Raw genomic sequence first — 21,457 nt, 5'->3', positions numbered from 1 at the left:
AGGCCCTCACCGCCGCCCGGCGAGCGCCTCTGCCGCGGCCCCGCGCCGCCAGGCCCCTCCTCCCCGCGCCCGGCCCTTCCCGGAAGAGCGGCCCCTTCCCGGCCAGCCCGGCGGCGGCGGCGGCGGCGGCGGCAGCAGCAGCGGCAGCAGCAGCAGCAGCAGCAGCAGCAGCATGGAGCGGACCGACGCCCACGGCCTCTCCGCCGCCATGAGCGGCACCTTCCTGCTGTCGTGCCTGCTCTTCGCGGCCATCAACCACCGCCAGCGCGGGCCCTACATGGACGAGGGCTTCCACGTCCCCCAGGCGCAGGCCTACTGCCACGGCCGCTTCCTCCAGGTGCTGCACGGGAGCCGTCCCGGCTCGTGTTTTCCAGTCAGGATCGATGATTTCTTTAAACATACCGTGGGCGCTTTGAAAAGGGAATAATTTGTGGTCATTGTTGTCCAAAACGCTGGTTTCTGCGTTCTGTTACTTGGTGGTGCAGTAGTGCGCCGGGCAGGATACAAAGTGTTCAAAAATTTCGGTCTAATAATGCCAGAAATTTGCTAAACGTCCAGAGTAACAAAATGGGCCGTGGGTGGGGATGGTGTATGGTAACCCATCGCGCGTCCCTGGTCCCTTTTTTGTGTGGTAGCAGCTCCGTAACCCTGTTTCTCTCTCCACCTTCCAGTGGGACCCCATGATCACCACGCTGCCGGGCTTGTACCTGGTCTCGGTGGCAGTAGCGAAGCCCGCAGCGTGGCTCTTCGGGTGGACGGGAAGCGTGGTGTGCTCTGTGGGAATGCTCAGGTTTATTAACCTCCTTTTCAGCACTGGGAACTTCTATTTACTGTATTCACTTCTGTTCAAGATCCATCAGAAAAATAAGGTATGGTCGAAGTAGAATAATTTTATGCCCTCGTACAAGCGATTTTGATGGCTCTGTATTCGCTTCACTACATGTGAGGTGGCCTCAGTTTTATATAACTGCAAGTACTACTACCAGTTTGGCCAAGAAGGCACATTCCTTTTCTCTAACTTTTTTTAGTATCTTTTTTCTCTCTCAGGGTGCAATCCTCTAAACATTTATTCTTGTGCATAACTGTAAGTAGTCCCATTGAAATAAAAGTCAAAAGTATGCATATAGACTTACTATCCAAAGATCTGAATGCTCATCTAGTTGGAATTGCTTAAGACTCTCCACAAAACTTCAACCTTCAACCAGTGAATCCTGAGTGAAGCCCTATGAGCTGCGTTCTTTAGAAAGATACCAGGTTTGATGTCAGTATTTAGAACCGGAGAATAATTCAAGTTGGAAAGAATTGGAGAATGATTCAGGTTGGAAGGGACCGTAGGAGGTCTACCTTCCAGCTCAAAACAGGCCAGCCCTGAGATCAGACCACATTGCTCAGGGCTGGGGCCTGGAAAACTCTCCAAGGATGGCAAGTGACTGTACAACCTCTCTGGGCAACCTGCTCCATGCCTGACTGGCCTTACGGTGAAGAAGGTTTTTCTTAACATCCAGTCTGAACCTCTCATTTCAGTTTATGACTGTTGTCTCTTGTCCTCCCACCATGTACCACTTCGAGGAGCCTGGCTCCCTTTATCTGTTGACATCCTCACAGGTATCGGTAGGCTGCTGTTAGGTCCCCACAAGCCATCTATTTTCCAGGCTGAACAAGGCCAGCTCCCTCAGCCTCTACTCTGAGGGCAGGTGCTTCAGCCCTCAACTGTCTTGGTGGCCCTCTGCCACTGCTCCAGTTCACCAGTGCCTTTTTTGTATCACAGGGCACAAAATTGGACATGATATTCTAGGTGCAGCCCAACAAATAGCGTAAAGAGGGATAATCATTTCCCTTGATCTGCTGCTATGCTCTTGTTAATGCAGCCCAAGACGCTGTTGCTATTCCTTAGTGCCAGGGCATGCTGGAGGCTCATGTTCACCTCGCTGTCTGCTAAGACCCCCAGGTCCCTTCCCACAGAGCAGCAGCTCCTCAGCTACTCTGTGCCCAGCCTGTATCAGAAAGGGGATTTCTTCCTTTCCAGGTGCAGGCATTTGCATTTGTCCGTGTTGAATTTCATAATACTTCTGTTGCCCCGTTCCTCCAGCCTGTCTAGGTCACTCTGGATGGCAACTCTGCTCTTTAGCATATTGCCTGGTCCCCCCAGTTTAGTGTCATCTGCAGACTTGATGAGAGTGTACTCTCGCTGCCTTCAAGTCATCGATAAAGGTGTTAACCAGGACAGGTCCCAGTATAGATCCCTGTGATACTCTGGTTGTTACACTCCCCATTGGATGGAGCATGACCAGTTAACCATCCAGCCAGTTTTTACCTGTCTAGCTGTCCACCCATCCAGACCATAACAGTTCAACTTGGATACCAGAATATTGTATGTTTAAAGTGGTGGAGCATCCACCACTGCAGCAAGTAAATTGTTCCAGTGGTTAATGTCCTATTCAAAATCTTTCACCTTAGTGAAGTTCTTTAGTTTCACTTTTAACCATAAGAATATTTTTTCCTGTTCACTGATAACTGAAGGATTTCCTTACTATAAACAAAATTTATTCTGATGTATTTTCTTACTGGAGACTCTTCATGTTTAAGCACTGATAAGACTTTAAGTCATGATAAGACTATACAGAAGTGGGTCAAATTCAATAAATTGTTTCCACTTTTGGAACACTTTTAATTTTATGCCTGGAGGTGGAACTATAAATGTAAGAAAACAAAAGGTTCCATGACAGTAGTCTAAGCATTAGAAAATGTAGTTTTATTGTTGGCACTTCTCTGAACTCAGCATTTTCTCTCTTCCTCTTTTGTGTAAGGTGGTGACTGGCTGTTTCACCTCATGCTACATCATTCAGAAACATCATGCAACATTTTTTAATGTTGTGAATTGCGTTGCATCATGTAGTGAGTGGGATAATTGGGAGGAGTTTTTAACTGCATGGTCTCCTACCTTCTTTAAAGTTTCTTTTCTAACTCATGAATTATAATGAAGATAAACAATAAAAGCTGCACCAAAGATTATAAACTTGGAACTGCCCGCTCTGTGGAGAGGCTTCAAAAGAGGCAATAGTATAAGCATGTAATGATGTGTTCTGCTGTCTCACAAATAAACAGAATGTGATGATGAGATTGCAGGGGCATAAAACATTGAATTTTTTTTTTCTTTTCTTTTGCCCATTAGTGCAGCTCTTTTATCCTAGGTATGGGAGCAGTTATACTCCCACAATGATTTTAACGCCACAAAGATGTGAACACCTGACATATGAAAGAAGTTGGTGTATTTTTATTGCCATATTTTTAACTCACCTGCAATAATGTTCCATACTTTCGTTTGTCTTTTAACATTGTATAGTCCGACACTCTGTATTAACATAGCAGGAGGTTAACAAAAATATAGCATGTGTGCTTGTGCAGTAATGGAACCAAAGAGCATAGGACATGTTATATTGTGTTAATGGAATTCTCAAGAACGATACTCTTTTTTTTAAAAAAATTATTTTAGTTTTATTGGACATTGCTAACCACATTTTTCTGCTTCTTCTCTAGGCTGTGTCTGGTTTCCAGAGAATCTTGTCTACATTAACTCTTGCAATGTTTCCCACTCTTTATTTTTTTACATTCCTTTATTATACAGACCCAGGATCAGTATTTTTTACTCTCTTTGCCTATTTAATGTGCCTTTATGGTAACCATAAAACTTCAGCTCTCCTTGGATTTTGTGGCTTCATGTTTCGTCAGACGAATATTGTGTGGGCAGCTTTTTGTGCTGGAAATGTTGTTGCAGAGAAGCTAAATGAAGCCTGGAAGACAGAGTTACAGAAAAAGAAAGATGAAAAGATTTCTTCCAGGAAAGGATCATTTTCAGACTTGATCAGAATATTGCAGTTTCTTACTGAATATGTCATATCACCTAAAAAACTACTTACACTTACTGCTTTAACTTGGCCATACATCATATTAGTAACTGTGTTCTTTGTTTTTGTCTTCATCAATGGTGGAATAGTTGTGGGTGACAGAAGTAGCCACGAAGCCTGTTTGCACTTTCCTCAGCTGTTCTATTTTCTGTCCTTTACTGTATTTTTTTCATTCCCTCATTTACTGACCCCTACTAAAATCAGGAAATTCCTTCTGTCATTACGAAAGCACCCTGTACAGTACAGCTTAATTGCCATCATCTCTTTATTCCTCATCTGGAAATTTACCTATGTTCATAAGTATTTACTCGCAGATAACAGACATTATACTTTCTATGTCTGGAGAAAAGTCTTCCAAAGACATGAGCTTGTAAAATATGTATTAGTTCCAGTCTATATATTTGCTGGCTGGAGTTTTGCTGATACACTAAAATCAAAATCAATATTCTGGATCTTAATGTATTTTGTATGTTTATTAGCAGTCACAGTTCCTCAAAAATTGCTAGAATTTCGTTACTTTATTTTGCCATTCTTAATATATAGGCTCAATATTCCGTTTCCATCTCTATATAAACAACTTCTGGAGCTTGCTTTTTATATTGTTGTGAATGCAGTAACTTTTTATCTTTTTCTAAACAGCACATTCCAATGGCCAAATAAGGATGAAATCCAGAGGTTTATGTGGTGACTCTTTTTTTTTTTTTTTTTTTTAATACTTTCATACCCTTAGGAAAACCCAGTTCTGTGTCAGGACTGTGGACTCTGGAATGAAGTAATATGTTTTGCATTATGTAAGGACTTTTTTCCCCAGTTGGAATTGGGGAAGTAAGCTGTTTGCTTATTTCTTGGAACTGAATGTGAGATCTGATTTGTTGTAATATGAAGATATTCCATATATTGAATTTGTGAGCTTCTGGAATTAACAAATTCAATATGAGGGGACATTTGAGAACACCTTTCTGTAATTAATGTGAAATAAAGGAGATGTTTACATTAATTTTTCATTCTAATAAAATATTATATAATATGCCCTTGAAAGTAATACAGTTTCAGAGGTTTCTCTTTAAAACAAAGTATTTGTTGTGGTTTAGCTTCAGTCAGCAACGAAGCACCATGCAGCCGCTCGCTCACCCTCCCCCCCTCCTGGTGGGATGGGGGAGAGAATCGGAAGAGCAAAAGTAAGAAACTTGTGGGTTGAGATAAAGACAGTTTAATAATTAAAAAAAAGTATAATAAATTGTAATGAAAAGGAAAACAACAAGAGAGGAACAAAACCCAGGAAAAAAACCCCAAGTGATACAACCGCTCACCACCCACCGACCAATGCCCAGTCCGTCCCCGAGCAGTGATCGCTGCCCCCTGGCCAACTCCCCCCCAGTTTCTATACTGAGCATGACGCCATATGGTATGGAATAGCCCTTGGGCCAGTTTGGCTGTGCCCCCTCCCAGCTTCTTGTGCACCTGGCAGAGCATGGGAAGCTGAAAAGTCCTTGACTAGTGTAAACGCCACTTAACAATAACTAAAACATCAGTGTGTTATCAACATTATTCTCCTACTAAATCCAAAGCGCAGCACTATACCAGCTACTAGGAAGAAAATTACCTCTATCCCAGCTGAAACCAGGACAGTATCCACCCCTTATTTTATACTATCCACATCATGGTGGGTCCTACCCTTTCCAATACATTCCAATTAATCACCATCACTTTCCCTGTCTTTTGGTATACACACACAGATATCGACGGTTGGACTAGATGATCCTAGAGGTCTTTTCCAACCTTAATGATTCTATGATCATTCCCTTGGTCTATGGGCCATCCCTCTAAAATGTCCGTTGAGTTCATTTATTCCATGCCTTTGGGCTCCACCTGTCATAACAGTCCTTCAGGGCAGGAGAGATGGTCTGTGGTGTTGGATTGTTGCATGCTGAAGCCAGTTCTGGTTCCATCACTGCTGCACTTTGTTTGGTTTCATCAAAGTTCATTCTTCATTAATCTGGGTGATTCTCACTGAAATACCGTTGATATGGCATATAGCAACCATAAAAGTGATGACATACAGTATTATATAGCAATTGACATCATACCGTTCAGTTCATTGGCTATTCTCACCCAAAATCAAACCCCCTTGAGGTACACATGGGACTTCCCCATCCTTTGGCATTACCCACCAAGTGCACCCAGGTCCTTGAGCAAAAGCAATCCCACAAATGGGCTTTCCTTTGCCCGAGGCAGGAGTAACCCAGACTGTCTTCCCCAGCATATTTTTTATGTGCACTACAGGGACTTTATCCCCCTCTGCAGTACGTAGAAGTTTTGATTGGGCAGGGCCAGCTCGACTGGCAGATCCCCTAGAGATGATTAACCAGGTGGCTTTTGCTAAATGTGTATCCCAATGTTTGAATGTGCCAGCACCCATTGCTCTCAGCGTAGTCTTTAACAGCCCATTGTATCGTTCGATTTTCCCAGCGGCTGGTGCATGAGAGGGGATGTGATATACCCACTCAATGCCGTGCTCCTTGGCCCAGGTGTCTATGAGGTTGTTTCGGAAATGAGTCCCATTGTCTGACCCAATTCTTTCTGGGGTGCCATGTCCCCATAGGACTCGCTTTTCAAGGCCCAGGATAGTTCTGGGCGGTGGCATAGGGCACGGGATATGTCTCCAGCCATCCGGTGGTTGCTTCCACCATTGTAAGCACATGGCGCTTGCCTTGGCGGGTTTGTGGCAGTGTGATATAATCGATCTGCCAGGCCTCCCCATATTTATATTTCAGCCATCGCCCTCCATACCACAGAGGCTTTAACCGCTTGGCTTGTTTAATTGCAGCGCATGTTTCACATTCATGGATAACCTGTGCAATAGTGTCCGTGGTCAAGTCCACCCCTCGCTCACGAGCCCATCTATATGTTGCGTCTCTTCCTTGATGGCCCAAGGTGTCATGGGCCCACTGAGCTATAAATAATTCACCCTTATGTTGCCAGCCCAGATCCACCTGCACCACTTCAGTCTTAGCAGCCTGATCCACCTGCTGGGTGTTTTGATGTTCTCCAGTGGCCCGACTCTTGGGTACGTGAGCATCTACGTGACGTACTTTTACAACCAGGCCCTCTACCCAGGCAGCAATATTTTGCCGCAGTGCAGCAGCCCAGATGGGTTTGCCTCTGCGCTGCCAGTTGCTCTGCTTCCATTGCTGCAACCACTCCCACAGAGCATTTGCCACCATCGGTATCACACATTTGCCACAATCAGTGTAAAGGTAGAGCACTGGCCACTTTTCTCATTCGGCAATGTCTAAAGCCAACTGGATGGCCTCCACCTCTGCAAACTGACTCGATTCACCGTCTCCTTCAGCAGTTTCTACAACTTGTCGTATAGGACTCCATACAGCAGCTTTCCACCTCTGGTGTTTTCCTACAATACGACAGGACCCATCAGTGAACAGGCGTATTGCTTCTCATTTTCTGGCAGTTTATTGTACAGTGGGGCCTCCTCAGCATGCGTCACCTCCTCCTCTGGCGATATTCTGCGATATCTGCCTTCTGGCCAGTCCATGATCACTTCCAAGATTCCTGGGCAACTGGGGTTTCCTATTCGAGCCTTTGTGTGACCAGTGTGACCCACTTACTCCAGGTAGCATCAGTTGCATGATGTGTAGAGGGGACCCCCCCTTTGAACACCCAGCCCAGCACCGGCAGTTGGGGTGCCAAGAGGAGCTGTGCTTCAGTACCAACCACTTCCGAAGCAGCTCAAACCCCCTCATATGCTGCCAATATCTCTTTTTCAGTTGGAGTATAGCGGGCCTCAGATCCTCTGTATCCCTGACTCCAAAACCCTAGGGGTCGACCTCGAGTCTCCCCCGGTGCTTTCTGCCAGAGGCTCCAGGTAGGGCCATTCTCCCCGGCTGCGGTGTAGAGCACATTTTTTACATCTTGCCCTGACCGGACTGGCCCAAGGGCTACTGCATGAACTGTCTCCCAGGTAATTTGTTCAAAGGCTTGTCGTTGCTCAGGGCCCCATTTGAAACTGTTCTTCTTCCAGGTCACTTGATAAAGAGGGCTTATGATCAGACTGTAATTGGAATATGCATTCTCCAAAAACCCACAACACCTAAGAAAGCTTGTGTTTCCTTTTTGCTAGTTGGTGGAGACATGGCTGTTATTTTGTTAATCACATCATTGGGATCTGATGACGTCCATCTTGCCATTTTATTCCTAAAAACTGGGTCTCCTGTGCAGGTCCCTTGACCTTACTTTGTTTTATGCCAAAACTGGCTTTCAGAAGGGTTTGGACTATTTTCTTCTCTTTCTCAAAAACTTCTTCTGCTCTATTGCCCCACACGATAATGTCATCAATGTATTGCAGATGTTCCGGAGCTTCGCCCTGTTCCAGTGCTGTCTGGATCAGCCCATGGCAAATGGTGGGGCTGTGTTTCCACCCCTGGGGCAGGCGATTCCAGGTGTACTGGACACCCCTCCAAGTGAAAGCAAACTGTGGCCTGCGCTCTGCTGCCAAAGGGATTAAGAACGCATTAGCGATATCAGTTGTGGCATACCACTTGGCTGCTTTTGACTCCAGTTTGCACCGAAGTTCCAGCACGTCCGGCACGGCAGCACTCGGCGGCAGCGTGACTTCGTTCAGGCCACGATAGCCTACTGTTGGTCTCCACTCTCCATCAGGCTTTCGCACTGGCCATATGGGACTGTTAAAGGGTGAGCGAGTCTTGCCGATCACTCCTTGGCTCTCCAGTCGACAAATCAGTTTATGGATGGGAATCAGGGAGTCTCGGTTGGTGCAATACTGCCTCCGGTGCACCGTTGTGGTAGCGATCGGCACCCGTTGTCCTTCAATCCTCAGCAACCCCACAACAGAAGGGTCCTCTGAGAGACGGGGCTAGGGGGACAGCTGTTTAATTTCCTCCGTCTCCAAGGCAGCCATACCAAAAGCCCACCGGTACCCCTTTGGGTCCTTGAAATACCCTCTCCTGAGGCGGTCTGTGCCAAGGATGCACGGAGCCTCTGGGCCAGTCCCAATGGGGTGCTTTTGCCACCCCTTCCCAGTTAGGCTCACTTCGGCCTCCAGGACAGTTAGCTGTTGGGATCCCCCTGTCACTCCAGAAATACAGATGGGTTCTGCCCCTGTGTAGCTCAATGGCATTGGGGTACACTGTGCACCGGTGTCTACTGGAGCCTTATGCTCCTGTGGGTCTGATGTGCCAGGCCATCCAATCCACACAGTCCAGTAAACCCCGTTGTCCCTTTCCTCCACCTGGCTGGAGGCAGGGCCCCTCTAGTCCTGGTCATAGCATTTGTTACCCGCTTCTTGTACATATGAGTCAGGAGTCCCTTCATTAAGGTCAGGAGTAAGATCAGCCCTTCTACTCTGTCTGGGGAACTGCCCACTGGAAACGGGAGCAGCAATTTTCCTGGAAGAACCCCCTCATGTGATTGTTTTTCCTTGCAACTCATGTACCCATGCCTCTAGGGTCGAGGTAGGTTTTCCATCCCACTTCCTCATGTCCTCTCCGTGGTCACGCAGGTAAAACCACAGGGTGCCCCATGGTGTGTACCCTCTATATCCTCTCTCTCGAGCAGAAGAACGCTGACTCCTAATAGCTGAGATGCTGAGGTGGGGAGTAGGATCTATCCTCTGTGAGTTGCCGGACCAGTTTCTCCACAGCCAAGATGAGGGAGGAAGAGACTTTCTTCATATTGCTGGAGTTGACCAGCCAATTCATGCAACTCTTCATCTTTCCAGGTCAGTATTGCCAATGAGTTGGCATACGATGCTGGTGCGCTCTGTACCGACTTCCGCTACATGGGTCGTGTGCACTTGACTTCACCTGGATCTTTGGATAACTGCTTGTTGTCCAGGTCACCATAAATCGCCTCCAGCACGGCTAATTCCCTCAGGTGCTGGATACCTCTCTCCACGGTGGTCCATTTGCCTGGGCGATATACAACATCTTCCTTGAAGGGATACCTTTCCTTCATAGCTGACAGGAGTGGCCTCCAGAGGCTGAGGGCTTCTGCCCCTTTTCCAATCGCTTTGTCAATGCCCCCTTCTCTAGAAAGGGATCCCAGCTGTTTGGCTTCCTTACCCTCTAATTCCAGGCTACTGGCCCTGGCATCCCAGCATCGGAGCAGCCAGGTGACAACGTGCCTGCCTGGATGATGGCTGAAATCCTTTCACACTCTTGCAGCTCACTCAGGGATAGGGATCGGGTGGTTACCGCCTCGTTCATGAGTTCTGCCTCTTCCTCCTCCCTGAGCAGCAGCCGCCTCTCTTTCTCCTCCTGTTCTCATGATGGCCCTGCTTCGGAGCAGTCTGCCTCGTCCACTTCTTCCTCCTGCTCCCTCTTAGGAGAAGCTTCTTCCTCCCTTACTAAACAAGCTGACTTTCACTTCCAAGATTTCTTCTTGTGTATAGGGACAACTGATACCGGCACAGGTTGGTTCCCTGGTTCAGCCGCGGTGCCTGTCACTGGAGCTGGAGTAGCCACCGTGCCTGTCATGGGGGTTGGAGTAGCAGCGGTGCCTGTTGCTTTGTCGTCAGATCCAGAGACCTTCTCTTCCCCTGAGGGCACTGAACAGTGTTGACCAGGGCTTGGTAGACATGAGCCAGGCCCCAGCACATTGCAGTGATTTGAGTCTCCCTAGAGTTGCCAGGGTGACAGCATACTTTTTCCAAATATTCTACCAATTTTTCAGGATTCTGCACTTGTTCAGAGGTGAAGTTCCAAAACACTGGAGGTGCCCACTGTCCTAGGCATTTGCTCATGCTATCCCACACACCCTGCCACTCATAACTATCCAGCCTTGGGGCAGATCTCTGGATGATACTCTTAAATTTCTTATTAACCTTAGACAGAACTGAAACGATATTCCCAAGAAATACCAGAAGTATCTTAACTACCCAAGGTTGTTCAAGATAATGAAAAGTTATGGTAATGAAGGAGGAAACATCATAGAAGAAGGTAGTGAAGGTGCCATTCTGTATTTCCTCCATAAAAAACCTCTCAGAGGAAGAAATTTAATTGCTAATTGTCTCCACGAGGTGGTACTCGAAGTACAGTAATGGCTTCAGTACAAAACTCAGATACCACATTAAGCTCAAGGACAGTGTTTTAATAAAAAATCTCCCAGGCAAAACATCATTAATCACTGCAGAGCACAGCACACTATGAAACCCAACACCAGTCTGTAACATGCGCAGCAAAAAAATGAGCATGGTGCAGATCAGATAAACTAATATTGAGAACACATGAATCAATATTGTGACCTGCAACTGTTAACAGATCTAAATTCCTTAATAAGCTCTGGTTAATCTGTTATTATCTCAAACCCTTCGTGCCCCACGTTGGGACCAAGAAGGACTGTCGTGGTTTAGCCCCAGTTGGCAACTAAGCGCCACACAGCTGCTTGCTCACCCTCCCCTCCTCCTGGTGGGATGGGGGAGAGAATGGGAAGAGCAAAAGTAAGAAAACTCGTTGGTTGAGGTGAGAACAGTTTAATGATAATAAAAAAAAATTGTAATGAAAAGGAAAAGAAGAGAGCGAGAGAGGAACAAAACCCAGGAAAAAAAACCCCAAGTGATGCAACCATTCACCACCCGCCGACCGATGCCCAGCCCGTCCCCGAGCAGTGATCGCTGCCCCCCGGCCAACTCCCCCAGTTTCTATACTGAGCATGACGCCATATGGTATGGAATAGCCCTTGGGCCAGTTTGGCTGTGCCCCCTCCCAGCTTCTTGTGTGCCTGGCAGAGCATGGGAAGCTGGAAAGGCTTTGACTAGTGTAAACACCACTTAGCAACAACTAAACCATCAGTGTGTTATCAATATTATTCTCATGCTAAATCCAAAACACAGCACTATACCAGCTACTAGGAAGAAAATTAACTCTATCCCAGCCGAAACCTGGACAGTATTTAAGTGTCTAACCTTTTTATTACCTCTGGGTGAATATTTACTCCTTGGATCAGGCCACTTCCATCTAGGTTTGCTAGCGGTCAAGGTATGAACCACTGCTAAAGTATAATGTTTTCAAAACCTCCTACATCCCACTGAATTTTCATGATTTTTTTTGTCAATAAATGCTTACATTAGTTTTGCAAAGAGAATGTAGGCTCTTAAATCATTAGAGCATTTTGAAAATTGTATTTCAAACTGATATTTAGAAAATATAGCGGAGGCTATGTGCATGTACCTTCTTTGGGGGAATAAATGTTATGGTACAACAAAAGATGAATTGCAGTTGATAATGTGACCTATTAGAAAGGGAGTAATTTACGTGTGTCAGACTGAAACATGTTGTTACACAGTGGAATGCTGTCTAATTAATACCCTTTTAAATAATCAGGCTTTTATGTCCTGAGGTTCTGTGTTCAGAGGTTTGTATTGAAGTAGGATATGAGTGCAATCCCAAGTTGAGCTGAGTGTTTCTAACATCTTTGATGTGTAATCTTAAAGAAATACTCATGGCATTACCGAATTGTTCTTTTAATTGTTTTTCGTATATATACAAATCTAACGGAACTAGGGAGTATGTATTTTGTTTTACAAAGGTAAAATACAATGTGTGTGTGTATATATATATATGTATTTTTTAAAGCATCTAGTGAATTCTCATCAGAATAAAAGAAGGCTGTAATGGTTCCTGTCAGTAAATGACTTTAATTAGACTAAAAAATATTTGATCACTTGAAGTTAACTATTAAGCAGTTTTGTAAATATAACTAAATTATGTGGCAGGGAGGGATCCAAAACTTCACATGCTGTGTAGCATCTTTAAGTTCTTTCTTATTCTGTAATGAAAATACTGCAGCCAAATCTATGCAAACATATCATATTATTGCCACTCCAGTCACTCTGAAATGGAATTGTTTCTCAAAAGGTCAGTACTGTGGAGTTATTACTTACATCGGTACTGTTACTGTTTTTTTATTTTATAGTATGCAGATCAATGTCCTGGCTCTGATCCCTTCCCTGTACTAACACTATGAAGAGTGTGGTTAACTCAGATTCTCCTGTCCAATGTTTTTGCAACCCTGTTTCTTCTAAGGAAACCTTAAAGCCACTCTTCAATCAGTAGGTTTATTTGTATTGAATTTAAGACGTTTGCCAGGTCACTGTTTGCTTCTTGGCCTGTTGGCAGTGTGGTAATTTCTTGAGAATGTGTGTACAATAGGGAAAGCCATTTTTGATCACTCCCTATTTGCTTATATGTAAGGTGAAGGGGCAAGAGAAACCTGAAATGGGTTGCTTTTCAAGAATCCAGCATGGTTCTTGCGGAGTCCAGGTTGTTGTCTTGTGTTGTGATTTTTAGTATGACAGGTTTGGGGGGGGGAGTCTTGCATGCCTTCTGCTTCCAATTTTGTTTTTGTATACCATGCCAGTAAAAACGTAAACAAGGTAAAGAGCATATGTGTGTTTTAGTACAACTTCATTTGTGTCCTCAAATTTTAGTACTGAGTTGAAATGGTAATGTGGGAAGGGATGGGGCTCTGGCTAGAATTCTGAATTGTCTTCTAGATCTGTTTTTTTTTCCTGGCTTTATGTAGGTGCTCATTCACTTGACAAGATGCAAAAATTCCTGTGCTTACATAGTCCACGAGTGTTTTATTTTATCCAACATGTCTATTGATACTGGTATCTGAATGCCTTCGATTATCAACACTGTTAAGAAACAGTGTTTATGCTTCCTACTTATTCTTAACAGAGATAGCAGCCATGTTTCAAATGAAATAACAGAGCTTAAATATATACAATTTTAATGCATTTCTTTTGTAAAGAAAAGAGAATGCAAAATGTCCCCCAAAATTTAGAGCACTATACCTTCTAATGAGCTCCACTTCACAAGACACTAGAAAAATTACATGTAGAGAGATATCTGTGAACTGTTTGGGGTTTTTTAACCAATATCATAAGATGGTATAATATTTTATTATGGGATTTATCAGTATACTTATATTTTAATTTAAGAGTACAATTATTCTCAACATATTTTGCTAATTTAAAAACAGACTGAGTTAATATAAGTTTAAATTAAAGAGGAAAGTCCATGAATTATTAAAACATGAAAGGAGAATTTATTTTTAGAGTAAAGCTATGTTTTCACTTTTGCTGATGAGCCACAGGGAGTTTGCAGGTAATATTCGATGTTAGCCTGATTCAGTCTCAGAAATCAAGATGGTTGTAATTATATCATAATTAGTCATAAAGAAAGGTCTCCAAATTCCATCAACATCTCTTAGAAATTTGACAAGTAGCAGTAGCATTGTTTAAATCTAGATATAAGAATTAGTTTAACATACTTTATAATCTTGGAGCAAGTATCTTTTGGAAAATTGATTTTAGTATTTTGCTCCTGAAATATTTCCGTTGAAGTTGTTCATAATTTATTAGCTATTTGTCTTAAAGACATGCAGAAAGGACTATGTTTATGCTGGTTTATGTAGCCAAGGTCTTCTAGTTTCGGTACAACCACAATTGCTTACTTTAGGTTAATTCCTCAGCAGGTGTCATTTGGCAATGAAATACTTACAACAGCATTAAAATGATAATTTATTGTAAATTTTATTAATCAGCTATCCATTTAGAAAAAAAATCACGCTAATTTGTTGAAATGTGCACGATGAAAACAAAAATGGCGTAGTTAACATTTTTGTAATCACTGTTTAAAAATAAAGGCTCAGGTTCAGTTTTTCTCAGACAGAAAGAAGATGATGATTTTTCAATAACTGTCAGAATAAGAAAAATAGTGAGCTGAACAGCTACAGCATGGCTGAATTGTTTGGAGGTGGAAAAAAAAAGACAAATAATTGAACACATTGTTTTTTTCTTTTAGTTAAAAATAGGTGGTTAGTTGGGAAGATAGGAAGCTTGTTTGATAATCCTATATGCTTAGAACTGCATTTTCTGTTATTCGTGAGCATCCTGTATTTCGTTTCTTTTAAGTTCTTTGACAACATATGTTCATGTCCAAAATTAGCATGAATTTTACACTGTAAGCAATATGTGCATGCTGAAATATTTTTTTATCTGTTACTCTTCTTGTGAGTACATAAATCAGATGGATTGCTTCTGTTAAAAATATTGTAGTCTCTGGGGACAGACAGTTGATTTTTGTCCTGTTAATGCAGGTCTGACTTTTTTTTGTTTTTCACAAGGTGGCAGTCTTGTGCCATCTTGTTGAGGTGGCCAGCTGCTTACTGCTTGAAGTCATAAAGTCAGGGCTTTAGCAAGACTATGTCTGAGAATTAGAAAACTTCAAGTTCTGTCATGGCTGACTGCTTGTTTTAGTAACTGGTTTAGCTAAAATATCCTTGTATGTAATTTTAAATATATATTTTATGTTAAGTTTTAGAAGAAAAGCAAGTTTTGCTCATCTTTAAAATATCTTATTTTGATATTTTTGGTATTCGTGGAATTTTCATGCCTGGTCTGAGAGAACAAAATGAAGCTTGAAAGATTACTGTTGAAATGATGTCATTGTTTTAAACAGTGTAGTTGCTTAAAAAGTTAGCAAATTTCCCTCTGCTGTTACATTATTAAATTCACAAGATTCTTATTTTCTTCACATATTCATTCTATTCGTTGCTGTCTAAAAAGAAAAAAAAATTGGAGGACAAATTGAGGAAAGCAAAGTAATTATACTTTTGAGACTGACACATGGTGATTTTCTGAAATATTCACTGTTTTTAATTGGATGATGCACATATGAAATATAAATGCTCAGATGTCTGTTAGCCCTATAGTAGTTGACATACTGCATTTTAAATGTGTCATCTAGTTTTTGTGTAATGAAAAAGTGTAAAGTCAGAGTCCGTGAAAATGACTGCTTCCAATTATCTCAAATTCTTTGTCTATATTCACCATCCTGATTCTTTTCTCCCTGAAAAGCTTTGCTTTCCTTGCTTATCTCTTGTTAGATAGGATATGCTTTATATTTTCAATTCAGTGACATTTGTATGTCAGCTGAGGCATCTTTTGTAGAAAAACATCCTTCTTAAAAGTGTGCTTTAGATGTATGCAGATAATTGGTTTTACTAACAAACGTAACTTTGCAAACAAAAAGAGTCTTTCCATGAGACAGAAATGCTAACCTAGCTAGCAATGTGTAGCTAAAATGCCCTTCATTTGTGAGGTTTTGTGCTTAATCTTGGAATACGCTCAGGGCCTCGTGCTGTTCCTTCAGCTTCAGCGCTAGCTGGGATATGAGGAGCAGGAAGGAAGGGGAAGAAGGCTTGCACAGATAAATGCGACTGCAGCGCGGCCGTAGCGAGGAGCGTGCAACGCCACCAGGAGCAGAAATGAGTGAGGTGCTTTGGGCGGTTCAGGGACACTGCTGTGTTTAGCAGTGCACTGTGGCTTGCTAAAGTATGTGGTGGTACGGGAGAGTTGTTTGCCATGCACGAGTGGAAATGTCTTCTCCAGCTGGAAGGAGAAGCTGCTTGTTGCTAGAGCTGGCCTGATCACTGTCAGAATGATCTTGCTGAAACCTGGGAGCTAACTGGTTTATCGAAAGATGTTTTGGTGCTTAGCTGTGGATCTGTAAATAAAACCTGTTCTTCCTGTGTTCAAGAAACGCTGTGAGCTCACCTGAAATGCAACTGTGTGTCAGTAATAGGGAAGGGGTTGCTTTCACTAATAGGGAAGGGGTTGCTTTCGTTTTCAGGTTGTTAGTTGCCCAGATACTCTAGTCTTTTTATAAAGCAAAAATTGTCGCAACTTAAAAAATAAACACTTTTAAAACAATGTCTTCCCATGTGCTTTATATTCTGGTTTTAAGTAGATGTAAATTAGTATCCCATGCATTTGATTCAAACTGGTATGAACATGTATTAATAGTAGCAGCGTACGCCTTTTCAAACATGTAATCGCAAAAGTTCGTGTCCTTAGCTACCTTCACATCTTCTCTAATGAGATTAGATTTCCACGTTTTCATATCAGCCCTCCTAAAAGTATTGTCATAGAAATAATCTTGTGAATATACAATGCAAAAGGAATGGTTATGGTGATTTTCACTGACAAGAGTCTCTAATTTTAGGGCGCCGCTTCAGACCTGTGAGTTTAATACCTGTAAATCATGCTGCATTTTCCTGTGTTCCCATCAAATCTCAAACAAAGCGTTGCCTGGCTGAATGGAAATTTAAATGACAAGCTTCAAAAGAACAAAGGAGACGCAGTCAGGAATATTACCGATTTCAGAGATAGCGCTTCACCCTCTGGGTCAGTGCTGAGCAAATGCCACAACATTGTTAGTGGGTGGGAGTAAGCACATCGTAACTATCGTCCTGGCGAAGGGCAGCGTGGGTGTTTTATACCTAATGTTTTCTTTGTTGCGTATAGGATTCCTTACTCGCTGCTCTGTGCACTTCTGTGCCGCTATAGCATGATATACTTTTAATTACAGAGAGGATTATTTTATGTTAGTAGTCCATTGAGATAGTTGTGAAGGTGGGAATTCATCTGCCAGACATCTTGTCAAAACTACCTTCTAGTGCGACCTACTTTCTAGAGCACAGCCTGTTTGGGCAGGGCACTCACGTGAGCTGGGGAAGCCTCACATCTGAGATTTAGGCCAGAAAGACCCGTGTTTGAGCTGATTTTCCTGGCAGCCACTCTGCTAGCTAAATTTGAAAAGTTTCAGCCCAATACAGTGTGTTAACTTGCTTTAAAGTCTCAAGAAGCCTTGTGGAATAACCTTCCCTGTCCAGGTCCAGTCCCCCAGGAAAAGAACTGGGAACATGTCAAAGGAAAAGGAATTTATTTGCTGGCTACAGTAAAGAGTTGTATGTATCCTTGCTAAAAATGTACCGGTGCACATTTGCTTCGATAACAGTGAGTTTCGTTCAATTAATTATTACTAAGATGGAATTTTCTGCATTCTTTTCTGAAACAGGGAAGAATAATAGTTTGCTTAAAACTAAAAAGAAATGAAGTGCTTGCACTTCTTAAGAAGGAAATGTATTTCGGATTTTGGAGCCATCTGTTGTCTGAGAGGAGCTTTAAGTTTGCCTTCAAGATAAATACTAGTAATTTCTCTCCACCCTCCTTTACTGCTTATAAAATATACACTGCTTAAATTTTGGAGGGGGTGGAGGAGGGGGTAGCATTGCAATGGCCTGATCCGGCTGTTTGCCTGATAGGAGGCCACAAAACTTTATCTGGGAACTTCCACCAAATAGGGAATTAGTTTCCACATTATGTAAATGAATCCTGTAGAGTTTAATATTTTGTAGCTGAAATGGAGCACATCTTCTAAAATACACTCTATTTAAAGCCATCAAGTAGTGATGAATTTGCTATATCCTTTGACAAGTTTTTTCAGAGCTTAATTACTTTTATTCTTGGGAAACTTTTTTCTCTAGTTATGAGCTTTATGCTACATCTGCGCAAAGACAATTCTCCCCATTTTCCTCTTCTACGTGCGTGGATACACACCATTTATACTGGTATGCGCAGATCACAACCCAGCAGCCTCTTAACCTACTGACCTACAGAGACATGAGGACTCTTGTGCTCCAGATTGTTTTTCTTTGGCTTTTTTTTCAACATGTGAAGAAGTATGATCACCAGAATTGAAGACTGCACAACACTTTTGAGCTCTTCTTTTTTTATAAGGAAGAAGTATCATCTGCCTAGACCTGTGTACCTTGCTCTGTTTAGCCAAAACAAGCCCTGTGGCAGCTTATATGGGTACCCTGTCGTGAATGAGTGGAATGCACCTCACTCCAAAGAGAGAGAAGCAGCAATATGTTTTATTGAGGTAAAATAATAATTTGTCAGAGTTCAATGAATTGGATGGAATTTAACAAAGTTTAACAGGGGTTTGCCCAGGTTCAATAAGTTTGATGGCAAGGTTCACCTTATTAACTACTGCATGGAAGAAACATACAAAGGAAAATTGAGTTACACTCGAGTTAGAATGATTCAGAGAGAAACCAGGGACGCAAAAGGGTAAGGAGGACCTTCCCGTTGAGTCACGAGGTTCAGAGTGGACCTCCTTGCTTTCTAAACTCCTCCTCAGAGAGGAGTCTAGGTGCAGTTAGGTCCAAACCTAGTCTCAGACTTGGTCAATGGTTTATGCCTAAGGGATTATATATGCAAGATTCATGTAATGTTTCATTAGCATCAATTCAGCATGCAATCAAATTTACCAAGACAAAATCAAAGTTACCATACTACAAGGTTATGCGCAATATCAGTCACTTACCAAAGGTCTGCCGTTGGTAAAAGTTTTCTCTGCCTCGAGGAGCAACCTTGAGAGGCGTCCCAGCTTAAGGGGAGATCACCACCATGCGGCCACGCTGCCTAGCAGGGAGAGCTCAAAGAAGGCTCACTTAGGCTGTCATATTTATGGGATAAAGTGGTTGGCTCGTAGTTAAATTATATGTGATGGAAAAGGTATGCATGAGACTCCCTGTACCCACAACTTTCTTTGTTCTTTGATAAATGTCTTGGAAAAGCCACCCGCTATTTATGTGTTAATCGCATGATGGGTGTTCCAAGCTCATATGCATTGATGCTCACTGTGTCACTCTGCTCCTTTGTGGGTTTTGAGAGAACAGATTGAAACTAGAGGCGTTCATGGCCCGGCTACAGCTCAGGCCCTTACCATTTCTGGAGCCTGCACCAAACCACTGCCGGTCTGGTCAAGAGGTCGAGCGCACCCGTCCCATACCCGTAGTTTGAAGAGCATGCTGGCTACCTTGTAGATGAAGCATCACTTTTTGACTTCTAAAGTCACGCTAATGGAAAAATCAGTCCAAAATAAATATATTAACAGTTCCCAGAACAACTGCTTTCATCTTTGTCAGTGAAGTGGCTAGAGACGTACACATCAGTTTGTAGGGAGTTCACATCAGGGAGAAGCAAGCAGCGTTAAGGCATGTGAAATTTCAGTTTGGCTGAGCAGTTTATGATATGGCTGTTTCCTGTAGAGCTTCTTGAAGTTAAATGCTTATGGAGGTAAATTTAGTTGATTGACTACTGTCTTGGTTTGTAAAGCCAGGTCTAACTTGAGTACCTTGCTGTTGTATCGAGAGGTTGGCTGTGTTTGCCTTGCAACATGATTTCTTTGTGGAGTTTGAGCACAAGAATTTTCCTTTTCTGTCTGGTTTGAAACAGAGGTATTCAGACTATGAGAATGGGGTGGCTCTGGAAGGAGGCCCTCTTTCCTTTTCCTCATGTTGACTAAATCAAATTGCAGTTGCCCTGATGGGGCTCTAGGTACTCTCTAATCCATGGAATCAGTCTGCTTGAGGGCTAGAGGGCTTTAGGCTTTGTTTGAATAAGCTATCAGATCAGCTAACTTTGCAGGAAGCCTTTGATTTCTAAAAACAAATGAACATCACCACCACCAAAATTGGTGGGCACATTCCTCTTGCACTTTAAAATCCTAGCTTTATAATTAAAACTTCTTTGTGAATAAAGAGCCTTCCTGGAAAATAAATGTCAGTCCTACTAGCAATTAAGGCTTCTATAAACCTTAGCATACAATTATGGCAAAGATCAGTTAATGTAAGTTGTTTGTGACTGAATCTGAGTCAAAGATGTTAAACACCTGCAAAGATTCTACCTTGCTATTTAAGTTGCACATAATAAAGTACACGATGCTCTTGAATTTTCTTGCCCATCATTTTGTCAGAGAATAAGCAAACAAACAAGAAAGGCCTTTAATTCAGTTATAACGTCTTGATAGTCTGCAGTTACTTGGCAAAAAACCAGCATGTCAACATCAGCTTGTAGTCAACACCTTTCCTTTAGTAAAGAGCTTTAAACGATTGGTAATTTTTGCTGTGTTGGATCTCATGATAAATGTTCTTCAGGCCTTTTTGTGTTTTCTTTCACAATGCAAGACCCTCTTTCCTGAACTTGGCTTTATTGGCTCTTAGATTAAAAATTGATTTGGGGGTCTTTTTTGTTAAGTTAAAGAAGTGTATACGTTTACATGAGTAGTGAGTAGTACTTGGACCAAATGGACTTATACTCTGCAGTTAAAATGCAGACCATGGTATGTGTTGACAGAATACATTCAATACTTTATTTTCTCATTAAATCTAGCATAAAGTAAGCAGGATAATTTGGTATCAGATTTGACCTTTCATGTTACTCTGCAAGTGTATAGATATTGACAATTTCTTTGGTGCTTTGAACATATACTTCCAAGGCAGAGTTGAAGAAGGTAATCACAATCTAAATCTCTTTTCCATTACCCACACACCAAGTTAATTGAAATTGTACTAAGTACAACTTCATGAGATGGATCTATTTTCATTTCAATACTGCATTCTCCGAGGACACTAGGGGATCTAAATCAACGGGAACTACACACCAAAGAAAGAATAATGCCCTCCTGAAACACTTCAGCCACATGCCCTCGATCTTACAGCCTGAAAGAACAGGCATAAGGACCTTAAAGATTTTTGTATTTGGTATATTCAGTAGAATGCATAATGATAAAAAATCAAATAAAACTCGCAGCAGTGACTACTTTTTTGCAAAACTACCATTTGATATTTACAACAGTGAAACAATACAGGGAAGCACA

At 42.5% G+C, this 21,457-nt stretch overlaps 1 protein-coding gene across 1 annotated transcript; it reads left to right on the top strand.

Moving 5' to 3' along the window:
* The first annotated feature begins 2 nt into the window (after positions 1-2).
* On the top strand, positions 3-4,935 carry ALG10 (ALG10 alpha-1,2-glucosyltransferase). Its single transcript, XM_072860052.1, has 3 exons — positions 3-337; positions 672-869; positions 3,538-4,935. Exons 1-3 carry the CDS (start codon positions 173-175, stop codon positions 4,591-4,593), a joined length of 1,419 nt encoding a protein of 472 aa, XP_072716153.1. The 5' UTR covers positions 3-172; the 3' UTR covers positions 4,594-4,935.
* The last annotated feature ends 16,522 nt before the right edge of the window (positions 4,936-21,457 follow it).

Source organism: Ciconia boyciana, chromosome 1 (assembly GCF_034638445.1).
Source record: "Ciconia boyciana chromosome 1, ASM3463844v1, whole genome shotgun sequence".
Lineage (NCBI taxonomy): Eukaryota > Metazoa > Chordata > Aves > Ciconiiformes > Ciconiidae > Ciconia > Ciconia boyciana.
The sequence above is the reverse complement of the archived record's forward strand: the minus strand, read 5'-3'. Positions and strand labels throughout refer to the sequence as shown.